Here is a 20,849-nt window from a genome sequence, read left to right on the forward strand (position 1 = left end):
TGGTCTTAGAAATTATTTGTGTAAATTTCAAAACAAAATTAAGAAGATTAAGAAGAAAATTTGCAAAACTTCCACCTTAACAGCTGCTCCTCTGTCTTCGAAATGAACAAACGCATAATCTTTCAACTTCTTTACTCTTTCAAGTTTTCCAAATTCAGAAAATGACTTTTCCAGTATTTCTTCAGTCACTGTAGTAGCCAAGTTTCTCACAAATAAAACTTTCACCTAGCAACAATAAATACACAAAATTGGTATTGCTACTAAATTTTAGCTAAAAACTCAAAGCATTTCTTCCTATCTTCATGGTACATATAGGCTATTCTACTCTAACCCATTAAATGCTGAAAGTACAATCATAGAAAGAATGAAAGAGTATTAAGAAAAATGACTGTTATATTAGTTACAGTATTATTTTTTTTGGGGGGGGAGCTTCAAGGTAGGGTCTTACTCTAGCCCAGATTGACCTGCAATGCACTATGTAGTCTCAGGGTGGCCTCGAGCTCATGGGGCTTCTACCTCTGCCTCCCAAGTGCTGAGATTAAAGGTGTGTGCCACCATACCCAGATTAGTTACAAATTCAATTGAGCTTTTTTAAATGAACCAATTATACAAATTGTTGATCCTGCCCTCTCCAACTGTTATCATTAGAGCACCTACCAACGTGAACAGAACCTACAGAGAGCCAACATTCTTTATTACTAAGTTAATTTACAAAATAAACATGGTCTTAACACCCCCTCCTGTTTTCTCTCCTAGAACAGGGTATGTATGTGAGAAAAAATTTAAAGAAAAAACTCGGGGGCGGGGGGAGACAGCAAATCTGAAAAAAAAAAATAACCACAATACTTAAATCATTGAGTAGAGGTGGTATTAATTGGCGGGGGGGATAAAAATTGGCCCTGGGCTGGAGAGATTGCTTAGTGGTTAATACACTTGCCTATGAAGCCTAAGGACCTAGGTTCGACTCCCCAGTATGCAAGATGCACAAGGTCCTGCACACATCTGAAGTTCATTAGCAGTGGCTGGAGGTCCAGGGGCATCCAATCTCTCTCTCTCTCTCTCTCTCTCTCTCTTCCACTCTCTCTAATAAATAAATTAAAAGTTTAAAAAAATTAGTCCATACTTCATGGAATACACCAAGACACATAAGGTGAGGACTATGGTCATGCAAAAAGAAAATAAAGGTTTACTTTTTTTTTTTTTTTTTGAGGCAGGGTCTCACTCTAGCCCAGGCCGGAATTCACTATGTAGTCTCAGGGTGACCTCGAACTCACAATGATCTTTCTCCCTCTGCCTCTGCCTCCCAAGTGCAGGGACTAAATTCCTGGATTGGTGTGTTCTATTGCTTGTCGCTTCAAGGTAGGATCTCATTCTAGCCCGTGCTGACCTGAAACTCAGAGAGTAATCCTAGGCTGGTCTTGAACTCCTAACTCTGCCTCCAGAGTGCTGAGATTAAAAGGTATGTACGACCATGCCTGGCTAAGGGTGATTTCTTTATGTAACAATGGAGTGGATGGACTTACGACTTAGAATCAATAAGCCATATGAAGGAGTGATATAATTCAACTACTAAAAACACCTTGAACATGGCAAAAACCAACTTAAGCAAAGTCAAAAGACAAATATGGAAGAGATATTTGCAATGTATGACACAAAGATATTATCAGAATACTAGGAAATAAGACAAAGTTCAACAAATGAAAAGAAAAATAAGCAAAAACTCACGAATACATGGTTCATACAGAGAAATACATACATACTGCTCTTCTACTAAAAGCTGAGGACTGGCTGGCTATGGTGATGCAGGCCTTTAACCCAGCAATCTGGAGTCAAAGTTAGTGAGTTCAAGGCTACCTTGAGACTGCATCAGGTCAGCTTGGCTAGAGCAAGACCCTACTTAAAAAAAAAAAAAAGAAAAAAGGCAGGGATAGAGAGATTGCTCAGGGGTAAAGAGACTGCTTAGTGGTGCTTAAGGTGCTTGCCTGCAAAACCTAAGGACCCAGGTTCAACTCCCCAAAGCCTGGTGCACGTGGTGGGTTGCATGTAGAGTTCAATTATAGTGGCTAGTGGGTCTGGTGTACCCATTCACTGTAACTGCCCCTTTCTCTCAAATAAATAATTGTGCTGAAGATATATAATGTTATATATTATTTATATATATATTTATTTACATAAATAAATTATATATATCAGTGGTAGAGCATTTGCTTAGCATGTGTAAGACCCTAGGTTGGATCTCTCCAGCATTGCAAAACATCCCAGCACTCAGGAAGCAAGGGTGGGAGGATAGCAATGAGTTTTTGAGGCTACCCTGAGACTACATAGTGAATTCCAGGTCAGCCTGGACCAGAATAAGACCCTACTCTAGAAAAACCCAAAAATAATTTTTTGTTTGTTTTTATTTTTTCAAGGTAGGGTCTCACTCTAGCCCAGGCTGACCTAGAATTCACTATGTAGTCTCAGGGTGGCCTCAAACTCACAGTGATCCTCCTACCTCTGCCTCCCAAGTGCTGGGATTAAAGACATGCGCCACCACGCCCAGCTCCAAAAATAATTTTTAAGAAAGTTAAGTTGAGCTGGGCATGGTGACACACATCTTTAATCCCACAACTCGGGAGGCAGAGGTAGGTGGATTGCCATGTGTTCAAGGTCACCCTGAGACTACATAGTGAATTCTATGTCACTCTGTACTAGAGCAAGACCCTACCATGAACCCCCCCCAAAAAAAAGAAGCTAAATTAAATATTCAATAAGGAAAAAGTGTATCTAGTGCCTGCCACTACCAACACAAGACCATAATAATAAGAGGAAAAGATGATGACATCAAAATAAAAGACAGACTGAAGTTGGAGAGATGGCTTAGTGGTTGAGACACTTGCATGCAAAGCCAAAAGACCTACGTTCAATTCCCCAGGTCTTACATAAGCCAGATGTGCAAAGTGGTACATGCACCTGGAGTTCATTTGCAGCAGCTAGAGACCCTAGCATGCCAATTCTCTCCCCGACTCTCTCTCAAATAAACAATTTTTTGAAATAAATAAATAAATAGCCGGGCGTGGTGGCGCACGCCTTTAATCCCAGCACTCGGGAGGCAGAGGTAGGAGGATCGCCGTGAGTTCAAGGGCACCCTGAGAATACATAGTGAATTCCAGGTCAGCCTGGACCAGAGTGAGACCCTACCTCGAAAAACCAAAATAAATAAATAAATAAATAAATAAATAAATAAATAAATAAAGTAAGAGAGATTGATGGAATAAGGGGGGATATGATGGATAGTGGAGTTTTGAAAAGTGGGGAGAGAGAACTTCATTGTTTATTGTCTATACTTATGGAAGTTGTCAATAAAAAAAAAGGCTGGGTGCGGTGGCGCACGCCTTTAATCCCAGCACTTAGGAGGCAGAGGTAGGAGGATCGCCGTGAGTTTAAGGCCACCCTGACACTCCATAGTGAATTCTAGGACAGCCTAGGCTAGAGTGAGACTCTACCTCGAAAAACCAAAAAAAGAAATGCTAAGCCCGGGATAGGAGTGCATGCTTTTAATCCAAGCACTTGGGAAGCAGAGGTAGGAGAATCTCCGTGAGTTTGAGGCCAACCTGAGATTTCATAGTAAATCCCAGGTCAGCCTGAGCTACAGTGAAACCCTACCTCGAAGAACCAAAATAATAATAAAACAAAAAAGTTAAAAAAATTTAAAAACTATCTATACAAAGAGTTACATTTAGGTTCTTAACTATAAAACTGACCTAAGGTCAGGTACAAGTAGTGCATGCTTTAATTCCAGGACTCAGGAGGCAGAGGTAGGAGGATCGTTGTGAGTTTGAGGCCAGTCTGGGACTACAGTAATTTCCAGGTCTAGGCTAGAGTGACAGTCTACCTCAAAAAAAATAATGACCTAATTTAACAAATAATACTGAACAAGTTGTAATATCAATGAGTGAACTATAAACACCCAATAAGCTTTTTTTTTTCAATTAGAAAGCAATAAAGCCATGAGCACAAGGAGGCACCCTGGTGCACACACTCTGTTTGCCTGCCCCTTTCTCTTTCTCTCTCTCTCTCACATGCCTTGTTTTGTTTTGTTTTGTTTGTTGTTTTGGTTTTTCAAGGTAGGGTCTCACTCTAGCCCACGTTGACCTGGTATTCACTCTGTATTCTCAGGATGGCCTAAAACTCATGGCAATCTTCCTACCTCTGCTCCCGAGTGCTGGAGAAGTGGCTTAGCTAAAAAGCACTTGCCTATGAAACCTAAGGACCCAGATTTGATTCCCCAGGACCAAAATAAGACAGGTGCACAAAGTGGAGCATGCTTCTAGAGTGCGTTTGCAGTAGCTAGAAGCCCTGGCATGCCTATATTCCCCCCACATCTGCCTTTTTGTCTATCTCTTTCAAACAAATTAAAAAAGAGAAAGAGAGAGAAGAGAGAAAGACCAGAAAAAAGCAACAAAGGATACACTTAATTTCTATACATACTTTCAAAGTTCTAGTGAATTTTAAGACTTTTCAGCCCCAATCAAATAGGTGACTCTAGGGTATTAAATAGGCTTATTCTTTTTCCCCCCCTCCTTCCCCTTTCCCTACCAAAAAAAAAAAAAAAAAAAAAAAAGCCAGGTATGGTGACATATGCCTTTAATCCCTGCACTCAGGAGGCAGACGTAGGAGTATCGCCATGAGTTCAAAGCCACCCTGAGACTACAGAGTGAATTCCAGGTCAGCCTGGCTAGAACAAGGCCCTACCTCAGGGGACAAAAGAAAAAAAAAAACAAAACTAAAAGCGGAGATCAAGGACATGGCTGAGCAGTTAAAGTATTTGCTTCCAAAGCCTGGCCATCTCGTGTTCATTTCCCTAGCACCCACATAAAGCCAGACATAAAGTGATGCACATGCATTTGAAATTCATTTGCAGTAGCAAGAGGCCCTGCGGCATCTCATTCTCCATAAATAAATACATTTTTAAAAATTAATTTAAAAAAAGTTCAGCCGGGCATGGTGGCGCATGCCTTTAATCCCAGCACTCGGGAGGCAGAGGTAGGAGGATCACCGTGAGTTCGAGGCCACCCTGAGATGACAGAGTTAATTCCAGGTCAGCCTGGACCAGAGGGAGACCCTACCTAAAAAAAAAAAAAAAAAAAAAAAAGTTCAAAGAGGGGCTGAAGAGATGGTTTAGGCGTTTACCTGCAAAGCCAAAGGACAGCAGTTGGATTCCCCAGGACCCATGTAAGCCAGATACACAAGGTAGAACATGCATCTGGAGTTCATTTGCAATGGCTAGATGCCCCGGCACGCCCATCCCCCCCTTCCATCAGTCTCTCTCTAAAATAAACAAATACAAATAAAATCTAAAAAAAAAAAAAAAAGAAAAAGAAAAAGCTCTAAGAGCTCAAAGGCTCTTGTCTGCAAAGCCAAAGGACTAAGGTTCAATTCCCCAGGACCCATGTGAGCCAGATGCACAAGGTGGCAAATGCATCTGGAGTTCGTATGCAGTGGCTGAAGGCCCTGGCACATCTATTCTCACTTTCAAGTAAATAAAAATAAATTTAAATTTAAAAGCTCAAAGAAAATAATTTTCAGTCATGCAGAATCCAACCAGTAACTTATGGCCATCCATAAGCTGCTTGCCTCTCTGAGGGACAAGCCATGGCCAAAATACTCAAGAGCTCACTATAAGCAAGAGATGCAATGCTGACATGTCTCTATAGTGTCAGGAGTCACAGAAAGGAAAGCCTAAAAGCCAGGATTCCTTCAATATAGCAATGATCTTGACGGCAAGTACGCCAGGAGTAAGAAGAAAATTGTTTTGTTGTGTATATTCTGCCATTACCAAGTAACAGAAGATATGACAAAATCTCTTGTCCTTCTTCATAAAGACTATAATCTAAAAGAAACTGGACACTTTTCAAAAAAAGCAAAATCAGCTACAAATCTAAATAAAATACAATTCATATTCAGCATGGTGGCACATGCCTTTAATTCCAGTACTTAGAAGGCAGAAGTAGGGGGAAACACCAGGAGTTCAAGGCCAACCTGAGACTACATAGTAAACTCCAACTCAACCTGGGCTACACAGAAACCCTACTGGAGGTGGGGTGTGGCGGGGAATTCATGCAATGGAATAAGTCTTGGCATGAGTCCAGCATGGTGGAACACGCTAGTAATTCCAGCATTCAAAAGAATGAGGTAGGAGGACTGTGTGTTCAAGGCTAGCCTGGACTATACAGTGAGCTTCAGGCCAATCCGGGTTATAAGACAGACCTTACCTTTAAAAAAAGCCACTATTGCACTGGGGAAATGACTTAGTGGTTAAGGCATTTGCCTGTGAAGCCTAAAGACCCTGGTTCGATTTCCCAGGACCCACATAGGCCAGATAACACAAGGGGGCGCATGTGTAAAGAGTTCGTTTGTAGTGGTTGGAAGCCCTGGTGCGCCCATTCTCTCTCTCTGCCTCTGCCTCTGCTCCCCCCCACCTCTCAATAAACAAGTAAAAAAAAAAAAGTTGTTTTTTTTTTTTAAGTCACAGGGCGTGGTGGCACATGTCTTTAATCCCAGCACTTGGGAGGCAGAGATGGGAGGATCACCATGAGTTAAGGCCACCCTGAAACTACATAGTGAATTCCAGGCCAGCCTAGGCTAGAGTGAAACCCTACCTCAAAAACACAAAAATTAAAAAAAGTGGGAGCGAGAGAAATCACCAGTGAAGATACTCAGCAGTGGACACTGCAAGCCTTATATTTCGGCCAGCCAGGCCAAAAGAGCCAATGGGAGCAACAGTGGCACTGTTATGGGGAAACCAACTGCCCTCGAATTTAACTGGATACCTGCTCCATGGGAGGGAATACATCCCTGAGACTGAAAACCTACAACAGGAGTAGTCACAATCTCTCTCTTTTGGTTAGAGAACCTTCTCTTTTCAGATGGCAGTGACCTTGGAATGTCTCAGAAGGAACCATAGTGCTGAGAAGAAGTGACAGAGGAGTGCTCAGCACTGAAAATATCTCCATCACACCTTCCATGGCTCAGGGTCTATTGTGGAAGAGGTAATGGAAGAATATAAGAGACAAAAGACAGGTAGGACTCCTTACAACATGCTCCTCCAGACACAAAGTGGCCTGGATATTCCTGACCTCACAGTGCCTGACAGTACCTACACAAGACCATCAGAATAGGAGGAAGTAGCCAGGTGTGGTGGCACATGCCTTTAATCCCAGCACTCGGAAGCAGAGGTAGGAGGAGCATCATGAGTTTGAGGCCACCCTAAGACTACATAGTGAATGCCAGGTTAGCCTGGGCTTGAAAAAAAATAAAATAAATAAATAATAGGAGGAAAAGATCATGACATCAAAGTAAAAGAGAGACTGGTTGAGAGGGGTAGGGGATGTGATGGAAAATGGAGTTTCAAAGGGGAAAGTGGGGGGAGGGAGGGAATTACCGTGGGATATTATTTACAATCATGGAAGTTGTCAATAAAAATTTTTTTTTAAAGTCACTGTTTGGTCAACGAAGATTATAATTACATCCCTCCTGGGCCTAACACTAAATAATTATTCACTGTGTATGGAATACTTAATTGGAGGGATAGAATTTCAGTCTATCACATCTGTAGGTAAAGGGATGGTTAATGGAAATTAATGAATACCAAGACAAACTACTGCTTCAGTGTCAAACCAGCTCCTTATCTAACTAGTTATCATCAAGAGCCACAATTTGCATTCATTATCAGAAAGTTTTGTATACAGTCTGGCCAGGTGGTGCATACCTTTAATCCTACCACTTCAGAGCAGAGGTAGGAGGATTGCTGTGAATGCAAGGCCACTCTGACACTACATAGTGAATTCCATGTCAGCCTGGGCTAGAGAAAGACCCTACCTCAAAAAAGAAAAAAACACTTTGAACTTTACTGAGTACAGAATGGAAATAACTTACCCCACCCCCAAGCAACGGCATTTACCTTAGCCATGACTTCTGGGTCTGGTTCTTCCACAGGGTCAGCCCATTCAACAGTAACTACATTTCCCCATACTTTTACTTTTCCACTCATCAGCCGGCGTCTGGCTTGTGCTGCTGACTTGTGATCCTCATATTCAAGGAAGCAGAACCCCCGATTCTTCTTTTTGTCATCGGGTTGATGATAGAGAATAACGTCCACCAAACCCTCTGTTAAACCAACAGCCAGATATATAAGCCAAAAGCATCCACCACACATCTAGCTAATGATTAGGCACACCTAAATCCACTTTCCAATGAGCAAAACATAAGTGAAGCCTCAAATGACTCACTAGTTACCTAGTAAACAATTAGATCAGCATTATCACATAGAGTTTGGCATATTCTATGTTCCCTACTAATTTTAGGGTTCTAAAGGTAAAGTCATAGATTATAATGTTTTACAGTAACTGATATAGCATGATCTCATAATTAATAAAAGCACCATCAGGACCTCAAACAGCTGACTTTGAACTAATCATGGCCCAAAACCCTGTTTATACCTATCTTAGCAATTACTGTTTTTAACATGAGCAAAGGCCATTGCTAACTGTTGGTGCCCCTCCAGTGTTAGTTCTTTGCCCTTGTCTCTACATACATGCTCTTCCTAGGTCATAGGAGCTAGCTCAACTTTCAAATACCATCTCTATCCTTTATAAATAAGTGCTTAGATTTTGTTTCAAGCCCAGACTTTAAGCTCTAAATGTGTCTAAAGCTACCGAGTCCTATTTGATACCCTAGCCAAATCTTCATTACACCCAAAATCTGTGTTCCCTAGGATTCTCTATCTTAAAAAACAATATCATCCACCAGATAAGGTCTTGAACCAAAAATTGGTTGTGTGTGCTTCTTGACCTGGGTTTAGTTCCCCAGTACCCATGTAAAGCTAGATGCACAAAGTGATGCATGCGTCTTGAGTTTGTTTGCCCACATTTTCTGTCTGTCTCAGTCTCTCACAAATAAATAAATTTTTTTTAAAAAAGAGTAGGAGCAGGACATGGGGGCACATCCTTTATTCCCAGCACTTGAAAGACAGAGGTGGGAGGATTGCCGTGAATTCAAGGCCACTCTGAGTGTACATAGTGAATTTCAGATAAGCCTGGGCTAGAGCGAGACCCTATGTTGAAGAACAAAAAAAAAAAAGCAACAAAATAAACAGGTCTCTTTATTACTATTCTATCCTAATACCTATATAGCACAAGGCCAACATCAAACAGGCATTTTAAGCAGCACCTGCTAAAGGACAAGTGTAAGACACACAGCTGAAGAGGAGCTGCTAAACACAGGGAAGTGATAAGGTCAGAGTACTATGCCCACTGGGGGTCTAACCAACACAATTACAATGGGCACTGAAAATAAAGACTTCAGAGTGGGTAGTGAGACAATGTGGTATATATCCTAGGAATGACAGCTGAGGTGCAGGACTGGAGATAAGCTCATCACAGAACTAGTAGTCACCCACATGTTGTAGGTGTGAAGGATAAGGCACACCAGCAGAAGAGAAAGAACGTCAGCCCACAGCAGTCCGCAGACTGAAGAAAGGGCAAAACCAGAAGAGCAGGATGAAACAGCTTCAAAAAGGGGGCAAATAATATTTGGACGATAAAATGGAAAGAAAAGTGCAGCAGTCTAAAGCAGAGTTTCCAAATCACACATAGCATTAGTTAGACTCAACCTTTAAAAAATAAATGAAAATCAACAGAATAAATGAAACGCATGATTTTGTTAAACTGTTATATATTATATATATTGATTTTTGTTTATGTTTTCAAGACAGGGTCTCACATATCCCAGGCTGTCCTCAAGCTTAGTATGTAGATGATCTTGAACTCCTGGTCCTCCTGCCAACAACTTCCCTATTCTGGCATTATAGTCATACATTACCATGTCTAGCTCCAGTTATTTATTAATATGTATAGAACTGTGATATAAATGTTTTTCTCAGCTCCACTGAGTCAGAATTAGAAACTGCTTTAAAAATTCACATATGGGGCTAAAGAAATGGCTTAGCAGTTAAGGTGTTTGTCTGTGAAGCCTAAGGACCCAGGCTCAATTCCCCAGGACCCACATAAGCCAGATGCACAAGGGAGTGCATTCATCTGGGGTTCGTTTGCAGAGGCTAAGGCCCTGGTATGCCCATTCTCTCTCCCTCTGTCTCTCTCTCCTCCCCCCCCCCCCTCTACTTGCAAATAAATTTTTAAAAAAATTTTAATCACACTGGCTGGAGGGATGGCTTAGCAGTTAAGGTACTTGCCTGCAAAGCCAAAGGACACAGGTTAGATTCCCCAGGACCTACATAAGCCAGATGCACAAGGTGGCACATGCACCTGGAGTTCATTTACAGAGGCTGGATGCCCTGCTGCACCAATCCCTTTTCTCTCTCTCTGTGCCTCTTTCTCTCAGTCAAATAAATAAATATTTTTAAGCCAGGTATGGTGGCGCACACCTTTAATCCCAGCACTCAGGAGGCAGAGATAGGAGGATCAACAAAAGTTCGAGGCCAACCTTAGACTAGTGTATTCCAAGTCAGCCTGGGCTAGAGTGAGACCCTACCTTAATAACCAAACAAAAAAAAATATATATATATGTATATATAATTTATATATATATGGTTTTAAATCACATATGGCTGGGCAGGGCATGGTGGCACGTGCCTTTAATCCCAGCACTTGGGAAGCATAGGTAGGAGGATGGCTGTCAGTACAAGGCCACCCTGAGACCAATTCCAGGTCAGCCTGAGCTACAGTGAGACCTTATCTTGAAAAAAAAAAAAAAATCACCTAGACATAAAATAAGAGGAGCTGGAGAGATAGTTCAGCAGTTAAGGTGCTTGCCTGCAAAGCCTAACAACCCAGGTTCAATTCCCCTACCACATAAAGCCAGATGTACAAGTGGCACATGCATCTGGAGGTCATTTACAATGGGTAGAGCCCTGGAGCACCCATAATCTCTGTCTTTGACTACTTGCAAGTAAATAAAATAAAGGCTACCCTGAGACTACATACTGAATTCCAGGTCAGACTGGACTAGAGTAAAACCCTACCTCGAAACAAAACAAAACAAAAATAACAACACTTGATACTTGCCTGCAAAGCCTAAGGACCCATGTTCAATTCCCCATTACCCATGTTAGCCAGATGCACAAGGTGGCACATCAATCTGGAGTCCATTTGCAACAGCTGGAGGCCTTGGCATGACTGCTCTCTCTCTCTCTCTCTCTCTCTCTCTCTGTCTCTACCTGCCTATTTCTTTTTCTCTCAAATATATATATATATATATATATATATATATATATATATATATACACACACATACATATACATACAGGGCTGGGTGTGGTGGCGCACACCTTTAATCCCAACACTTGGAAGGCAGAGGTAAGAGGATCGCCATGAGTTTGAGGCCACCCTGAGACTACATAGTGAATTCCAGGTCAGCCTGAGCTACAGTGAGACCCTACCTCGGAAATAAAAGGAAAAAAAGAAGAAGAAGAAGAAAAAAAAAATATATATGAGGAACTATCATCTCTCTGACCCTAAAGTTATCAGAGTGGTTTTCACAAGAGGGTTATTTATCAAAAGCTCTAGAAAAAGCAGTGGTTCTATTAAGACAAACTGAAAGAAATTCCCTGAAATCAAGAAAACTGAGGGGGTTGCTGAGTCCAAACTACTACAAAGCAGAAAAAAAAAAACAAAAAAACAAAAAAACTGTAACACAGGAGATTTAAATAGTTAATACAGTATATCACTCCTGTGGGGGACATTTATACATTTACAAACAATACAACAGATTTCCAAAGACAAATTTCTAAATACATTTTTGTTTTACCTGTGACTTTACTGAATTCTTCCAAGATGTTTTCTTTCGTCTTATTCTTTGGAATGGATCCAACAAAAAGTCTGTTGTTTGCCACAGAAATGCACACTCCAAGGTGTTTACCAGGCCGAATTTCATAGCTGTCACACTGCAAGGAAGAAAAGAACCAGAGACCCCCCAAACCACCCCAGACTGAGGACAACTGATCTCAATGTAAAAAATTCTACAATAAGGCCAAGCACTCACCGAGTTCTCATATGCTTGCCATAACATTAATGTGTGTGTGTGTGTTTTTCCTTTTTTGGTTTTTCGAGGTAGGGACTCACTCCAGTACAGGCTGACCTGAAATTCACTATGCAGTCTCAGGGTAGCCTCGAGCTCACAGCACTCCTCCTACCTCTACCTCCCAAGTGCTGGGATTAAAGGCATGCACCACCGTGCCTGGCACATTAATGCATATTTGTGCTGCATAATTACAGTCCCTTGTTTAGTCTGGTTTTGTTACCTCGTTTGTCCATATAAAAAGGACTCAAGGCTATTAATTTTGTTAAGTATCTTATTTCATATTTTGATCTTTATATTATTTCATAATTAAATTTTATCCACCTTAAAATTATTTTCCAGAGAACTTCAGGGTCTGATTATTCAGTCAGATGCAGATGGAACACAAAAAAAAAACCCTCAGAAAAATATAAAAAACTCAGCCGTGTGTGGTGGCACACACCTTTAATCCCAGCACTTGGAAGAGATAGGAGGATCTCTGTGAGTTCAAAGCCACCCTGAGACTATATAGTGAATTCCAGGTCAGCCTGGGCTAGAGCGAGACCCTACCTCAAAAAACAAAATAAATAAATAAGCCACAACAATGTTCAATAATGCAAAGGCAATGTATAAGAATTTCACATAACACACAAATCTAAATACAAAATGTTATAAACTGTACCAAAATGTTATAAAGTCAGGATTTTTTAATTTCAATCACTATATTGACAGTTTTCTTAGTAAATTTCACTTTTTTTTTTTCTTTTTTGGTTTTCTAAGGTAGGTTCTCACTCTAGCTCATGCTGACCTGGAATTCACTATGTATTTTCAGGGTAGCCTCAAACTCTCGGCGATCCTCCTACCTCTGCCTCCCGAGTGCTGGGATTAAAGGCGTGAGCCACCACGCCCGGCTTGTCACCTTCTTATTATGCCTTAACATTACACATCCATTAGTTTACTAAACAATATAATGGCTGGCAAAATGAGCTAACGGGTGCAATAGTGGCATGTCTGTTATGGGAGAAACCAACCGCTCTATAATTGGACTGGAGGCCTGCTCCAAGGGAGGGAATTCATTCCTGATACTGAAAACCTACAACAGGGGTAGTCATGAGCCCTAGGGGTGTTAACGTCTGATGCTGTCTGGCTAAATGTATATACTATGCTCACTAAATTGCCCAGTAAGCACATCTCTTACTTAATGTTTATACCCATATATTAATGCTACTCTTGCTTTTGGCTAGAAAACCTTCTTTTCAGATGGCAATGACCTTGGGATGACCATGGTGCTGAGAAGTGACAGAGGAGTGCTCAGCACTGCAATATCACACCTTCCAAGGCTCAGGGTCCATTGCAGAAGAGGTGGCAGAAAGAATGTAAGAGCCAAAGGAAGCATAGGACTCCTTACAACATGCTCCTCCAGACACAAAGTGGCCTGGATATCCATGACCTCACAGTGCCTGACAGTACCTATGCTGGACCATCATAATAGGAGGAAAAGATGATGACACCAAAATAAAAGAGACTGATTGAGAGGGGGAGGGGATATGATGAAGAGTGGACTTTCAAAGGGGAAAATGGAGAGGGAGGGAATTACCATGGGATGTTATTTACAATCATGGAAGTTGTCAATAAAAAATAAATAAATAAAGACATAATGAAAGCCATGTCAAGAGGAAGGAGCTGTGCTGGAAAGGCATAACTGTCCTACACTGCATACACTAGCAGTTAGCTGTTACACAGAATCAAAACATGACACTATTATTTCAACAGAGATAGCTGCTATCACCAAAGAGTAGAGATAAATATATAACCTGCATAATTTTGTTACTGCTCTAATAAGGCACAAAATGGTAAATAAATAAATAAAATGGCCTGGAGAAAGGACCTGGGAAGGTTGGCTACTGCACAGTACAAAGGAGAGAAAGATTAAATAGAGAAAGACTCAATAGCGTGGAAACAAAAATACAATTAAGCACACCTTTAATCCCAGCACTTAGGAGGCAGAGGTAAGAGGATTGCCACGAGTTCGAGGCCAACCTGAGACTACATAGTTAATTATAGGTCAGCCTGGAGCAGAGTGAGACCCTACCTCGAAAAACCAAAAATAAATAAATATACAATTAAAAAATTCATTTTAAGAAACTATACAATTGGATTGTGACAAAAATAAGAGATTCACATTTCCTGAATGAGTGGTGGTTAGTCAGTTGTCCAGCTAAGTTCTCCGGAACTCATCACAGTCATCATTCTACTTTACTGTCAATCCTAAAGCCTGACAAGAAGTGACATCAGTTTCAGCCAAAACCAAAAGAAAAGGCTACAGAATGTTTTGGTACTAATCAGTCTATTGGGTAACTTCTTAAAACTACGGGATACCTTCTATAGTTTTTCTTTGTAACTTTTATAATCAGAAAACAACAAAGCAAAGGTTCCGTAACAATGCAGTCAATAAAAGGACACTCAAAGGAACAACTGAAGAAAATGAAACAGAAGCTCTCTGAGCTGAAGTTTATTTTCCAATTGCAACTTGATGGACAGTGGGTATTATCACATACCAGTTTAACAGCTTCCTGGGCAGCTTCCTTTCCACAGAAGGTGATAAATGCATATCCTCGATTCTGACCAGACAGCGGATCCATCATGAGACGTAGATCCCAGATGGGACCAGCCTTCTCAAAAAGGGGCACCAACTCATCTTCATATAAATCTCTTGGTATTTTACCTACAAAGACCTGAAATAAAACCTCCTTATTAAAATCCAACATAAGTAACCACTTTTATAATTAAAGTCAGGGGCTGGAGAGATGACTTAGTGGACTCGGCGTTTTTCTACAAAGCCGAAGGACCCAGGTTCAATTTCCCAGTACCCACATACATAAACCAGCTATACATGGTGGCACATGTGTCTGGAGTTCATTTACAATGGCTAGAGGTGTGTCCATTATATCTATATGCCTCTTTCTCTTCCTCCTAATAAATAAGTAAATAAATAAAAATGAAATATTTTAGAATCACAGCCAGGGGCTGGAGAGATAGCTTAGTGCTTAAGGTACTTGCCTGTGAAGCCTAAGGACCCAGGTTTGACTCTGCAGATTCCACGTAAACCAGACATACAAGGTGACACAAGCACAAGGTTGTACACATACACTAGGTGGCACAGGTGTCTAGAGCCTGGGTGCAGGGGCTGGAGGCCCTGGCACACCTATTGTCTCTCACATTAAAAAAGATAAAAAATAAGGCCAGGCGTGGTGGCGCACACCGTTAATCCCAGCACTCAGCACTTGGGAGGCAGAGGTAGGAGGATTGCTGTAAGTCTGAGGCCACCCTGAGATGACATAATGAATTCCAGTTCAGCCTGAGCTAGAGACAGACCCTACCTCGAAAAAACAAAGAAAATAAAATTTTATATATATATATATATATATATATATATATATATATATATATCACACACACACACACACACACACACACACACACACACACACACACACACGATTGGAGAGATTGCTTAGTGGTTAAGGCACTTGCCTGTGAAGCCTAAGGACCCAGGTTTGGTTTCCCAGTACTCACATAAAGCCAGATGCACAAGGAGGCACATGCATCTGGAGTTTACTTGCAATGGCTGGAGGCCCTGGTGTGTCTAGTCTCTCTCTTTAATAAATAAATATTAAAAATAAATTAATTAAAAAATAAAGCCAGGCATGTAGTGTACACCTTTGATTCCAGCACCCAAGAGGCATAGGTAGGAGGTAGGGTCTCACTCTAGTCTTGGCTGACCTGGAATTCACTATGTAGCCTCATCTCAGGTTGGCCTCAAACTCACTTGATCCTCCTATCTCTGCTTCCTGAGTACTGGGATTAAAGGTGTGTACCACCACACCTGGCTAAAAAAATACACTTTTATGTATACAAGATTGTACTAGCATCTTTGGAGTTTTTATAATCTGTCATTTTCTCTTAAGAAAATACTGTTCCCACCTTTAATCCCAGCACCTGGGCGATAGAGGCAGGAAAACTGCCATGAGTTCAAAGCCAATCTGAAACTACGTAGTGAATTCCAGGTCAGCCTGATTTATAGTTGACACCCTACTTTGAAAAAAACAAAAAAACCGTATGCATATGTTCTTTGAAATAAGTAGCATTATATTGCCAAGGCTGGCCTCCAACTCCTAGGCTCAGGTGATTCTCCTACTTCAGCTTCCCAAGCTGCAGTAACACTTAGCCAGGATATTTAATATTCAAATATGAAAAAATTCTTTTATGCCATTTGAAGAATTTGAAATGCATCTTTAATTATAAAATTACAAAATAAGTAGGGTTAAATTATAATGTACAATAATTAAAATAGTATTAATCAAAACCTCAGGTCAGGCATGGTGGTGCACACCTTTAATCCCAGCACTCAGGAGGCAGAGGTAGGAGGATCACTGCGAGTTCCAGGCCAGCCTGAGACTACATAGTGATTTCCAGGTCACCCTGGGATACAATGAGACCCTACCTGGGGGGGGGGGGGGAACTGGGGTTTTCATTCGAGCCCCCACCATGATTCTCACACAACAGCTATTCTAAATTTAAGGTCTCTGATCATCATTCACAGCACCCCTCCACTGTCTTCAGTTTTAAAGGTGCCATCCACTCCCAAGCTTACGACTATAGTCATCTCTCAGATCTATATTCCAACGGCTTATTCTGTATCTCCATCTGCCTATTAATCCCTCTTGCCAGGAATGGTGACTCATGTCTGTAAATTCCTAACTCACCGAGCAGAGAACAGGACTGTCAAAACCTTGAGGACAGCCTGGGCAACAATGTACGATCCAGTCTCGAATACCCCACAATTCTTAGTTTACCTCTAATCACCAAAAGTCTAGCAATGCCATTTTTCCTTGGTATTTGAATATGTATTGTATGTATGGATGTGTGTATGTGTGTGTATATATAAATATATATGTATATGTATGTTATAGTTATAAGTAGGAATACACATACATACATATGTACGTATATAATAAACATATATCATACTCCCTTCAGAACTAGAGTACTGGCATTTGTGGCTGCACCCAGCTTTTTACATGGATGCTGGGGATAAAAGTTATGCTATCTTAGTTCTCTTAGGCCCTCATGCTTACACAGTAAGCCCTTTCACCTGCTAAGCCATCTCCCCAAACCTTTTGTTTGTTTGTTTTCTTTTTCCTGGCAGTGTCTCACTCTAGCTCAGGCAGACCTGGAATTCACTATGTAGTCTCAGGGTGGCTTCGAACTGATGGTGATCCTCCTACCTCTGCCTCCCAAGTGCTGGGATTAAAGGCATGCACCACCAAACCCTGGCAAAGTTGGTTTTTTTTTGTTTGTTTGTTTTTAATTTGAAAGAAGAGAAAGAGAGAGAGAACATGGGTGTGTCAGGGCCTCTAGACTCTGCAAGCTAATTCCAGATGTGTGCACCACTTTGTGTAACTTACATCGGTATTAGGGAATCAAACCCGGGTCATTAGGCTTTAGAGATAAGCACATTAACTGCTGTGCCATCTCCCCAACCCTTGTTTGTCTTTGCAAAAGGGTAGCAAGACTGACCTTGAGCTTCTACCTCTCTCCTGCCTCAAGCCTTCCAATCAATGGGATTATAGGTGTATGCCATCATTCTAGACATCCATTTTTCTTTAAGACAGAGTAATTGATGCTCTCCCTGCCAGTTCCCCATGACTAACATAATGGTGACTGATAAAATACTCCCACAAATGGGGCTACGGAGATGGGTCAGTGGATACAGCACTCACCACTCAAGCCCGAGTACCAAGTTCAATCCACGTCAGACCCCATATAAAAAGAAGCAGGCTGGGCATGATGGCGTACTCCTTTAATCCCAACACTCGGGAGGCATAGGTACTCCTTTGAGTTCGAGTCCAGCCTGGGACTACAGAGTGAGTTCCAGATCAGCCTGCGCTAGAATGAGACCCTACCTAGAAAATATCAAAAAATAATAATAATAAATAAATAAGAAGGGAGAAAAAAGCCAGAGCTGTGGTCCCAACTTCTCACAAATGCCAGCACACTGACAGCAAGACAGAAGATGGAGGCAGAATTTCCTGGAAACTTATGGCCATCACAACAAACAGCAGAGCAAGAACCAAATGAGGTTGATGGTGAGGGCCAACTCCTCAAAGGAGTCCTTTGACCTCCACGTGTACACCATGGGGTATGTGCATGCCACACTCACAAACACAAAATAATTTTAAAAAGAGAATGGTTTTTTGAGGTAGGTCTCACTCTAGCTCAGGCTGAAATTCACACTGTAGTCTCAGAGTGGCCTTGAACTCATGGCATTCCTCCTATCTATGGCCCCGAAGTGCTGGGATTAAAGGTGTGTGTTACCACAAGAGGCTCCACATCCTTTTTGCTGTAGTTGTATATGTCATTTTTTGGAGGTAGGATATCCCTCTAGCCAAGGCTGGCCTTGAACTCACAGTGATACTCCTATCTCTGAATCTTGAGTGCTAGGATTAAAGACAGTATCACCACACCCAGCCTGCCTGCTTTTATTTACTTTTTTATTTGAGAGTTAAAGAGGCAGATAAGAGAATGGGCGCCCCGGGTCTCTAGCCATGGCAAACAACTTCAGATGCATGCACCACCCATGTACATCTGGCTTACATTGGTTTTGGGTAATAGAGCCTGGGACCTTAGGCTTTCCAGGCAAGCACCTTAACTGCAAAGCTATCTTTCCGGCCCAGAGGCACAAGGTGGCACTTGAACAGCCTAGCAGTTAAGGTGCTTGATGTGAAACAAAAGGATCCAGGTCCAATTCCCCAGGACCCATATAAGCCAGTTGCACAAGGTGACACATGGGTCTGGAGTTCCTTTGCAGTGGCTCAAGGCCCTCCCTGGTGTGCCCATTCTCTCTCTCCTTACAAATAGATAAATAAAAGTAGGGAGATGGGGCAAACTTGACCAAACCTAAGTAAAAATAAAAATTTTAAAAATAAAGCAAAGCTGGGCATGGTGGCACACACCTTTAATCCCAGAATTTGGGAGGCAGAGGTAGTCAGATCACTGTGAGTTCAAGGCCACCTGGAGAATACATACTGAATTCCAAGTCAACCTGAGCTAGAGTGAGACCCTACCCTGAAAACCCCCCAAAAAATAAATAAAATGCTAAGTTCATTAGAGACCAGTTAAATGGGTTAAGAAACAACTCATTATTTATCCACTCATTCATTTGTTTATTCATTTTTAGTGCTGGGGACTGAATTTTAAAGCCTTGTGCATACAAGGCAAGAACTCAAACATTACTGCTCAAAGACTTCACATGCTTGGGCTTCAAGGTCACTGAGAAATCTTGCTGGAGATGAGCTGAAAACCTGCACCCTGTAAACCAGCTGATGGAAAACTGGAAAAAGCTGTGCTGCATGCAGCTACATGGGAAGGAGAAAAGTCATTAGTGGAGATAAACAAGTGGACACTGCAAGCCTTAAGATGGGCCAGCCAGGCCAAATGAGCCAAAGAGTGTAATAATGGCATGTGTGTTATGGAGGTAACCAACCCCTTTCTAATTGGACTGGGGGCCCACAAAACAGAAGGGAATACATGCCTGATACCGAAAACCTATGACAGGGGAAGTCATGAGCCCTAAGGGATTTAATGTTTGCTGGTGTCTGACTAAATGTATGCATTATGCTCACCAAACTACCAGGTAAGCACTTCTCTTAATGTTCATAAACATATTAATACTACTCTCATCGCTTCTCGGCCTTTTGGCTAAGATCAAGTGTAATACTACTCTCACTTTTGGTTAGAGAAGCTTCACTTTTTGGATGGCAGTGACCTCTGGGATGACTCAAAAGGCACCATAGCTGAGAAGAAGTGACAGAGGAGTGCTCAGCACTAAAACATCTCTATTACATCTTCCAAGGCTCAGGGTGCATTGCAGAAGAGGTGGCGGAATGAACCTAAGATCCAAAGGGAGGGTAGGGCTCTTTATAATCAACTCTCCCAGACACAAAATGGCCTGTATATTCGTGACCTCACAGTGCCTGACACCACCTACACAAAACCATTATAATAGGAGGAAAAGATGATGACATCAAAATAAGAGACTGATGTTTTCTCTTCATGTAGAGACTTAGAACATGCTACAATGAAAGTGAGCATATGGAGGCCCTGGGTGGATCCCCAGCACCACCTCAACTGGATGTGGTGGTTGGAATGTAAATGTTATGTCCCCCCCACAGCCTCAGGTATTTTAAGCTTACTGCTTTAGTCTTCAACAGCCTGTTGGAGGGGGCGTGCCACTGGGGACAGATCTGATTCCAGCCCAAATGTGTGAGAGAACAAGTCAGAGCTCTGGCTGTGCTTGCTTGGGGTGCTGGCTGATGGTTCATGTTGGCTTGCTGCAGTTCTCTTTGTTTGGATCTACGGAAGTAAGCAGCTTCTTGGATTTGTAAGCTTGAAATAAATCCCTTCCTCCAATAAACTGTATAGTTTGGATGTTCATCCCAGCAACCTGGAACTGACTGTAACACTGGGGTGGTACACACCTATAATCCCAGCACTCAAAAGTTTTGCAGAGACAAGTTCAGAAGTACATGAGGCTGCCTCAAAAAAGGGGAAAAAGTAGCAAATGGAGAAACTTTTACCAAGGCACAAAGAGAAGGTACTGAGTCTGACCTATGTGCTCCTTCCCCTGTGCAATCTACGTGCATCAATAACCTGTCTCTCTAAATGCATTTATGTGAAGAGGGAGAGCAGAGTTGGAGACAAGAATAGTTCACATTGGGCTGGAGAGATGGCTT

General features: G+C 41.7%; 1 protein-coding gene across 7 annotated transcripts in view; it reads right to left on the reverse strand.

Annotated features, from left to right (window-relative positions):
• The window catches only part of Hnrnpr (heterogeneous nuclear ribonucleoprotein R), a 41,724-nt gene that overhangs the window by 7,227 nt on the left and 13,648 nt on the right, over window positions 1-20,849 (reverse strand). For 5 of the 7 annotated variants that reach the window (XM_045148810.1, XM_045148814.1, XM_045148811.1 and 2 more), the window contains 4 exons: window positions 14,613-14,789; window positions 11,806-11,941; window positions 7,943-8,157; window positions 76-225 (listed from right to left, as the gene is read on the reverse strand). In XM_045148810.1, coding sequence (XP_045004745.1) covers window positions 76-225; window positions 7,943-8,157; window positions 11,806-11,941; window positions 14,613-14,789 — 678 coding nt within the window. The remainder of the gene's footprint in view (window positions 1-75; window positions 226-7,942; window positions 8,158-11,805; window positions 11,942-14,612; window positions 14,790-20,849) is intronic. The other 2 variants (XM_004657534.3, XM_045148813.1) reach the window with 1 other exon arrangement.

Source organism: Jaculus jaculus, chromosome 5 (genome assembly GCF_020740685.1).
Source record: "Jaculus jaculus isolate mJacJac1 chromosome 5, mJacJac1.mat.Y.cur, whole genome shotgun sequence".
Classification (NCBI taxonomy): Eukaryota; Metazoa; Chordata; class Mammalia; order Rodentia; family Dipodidae; genus Jaculus; species Jaculus jaculus.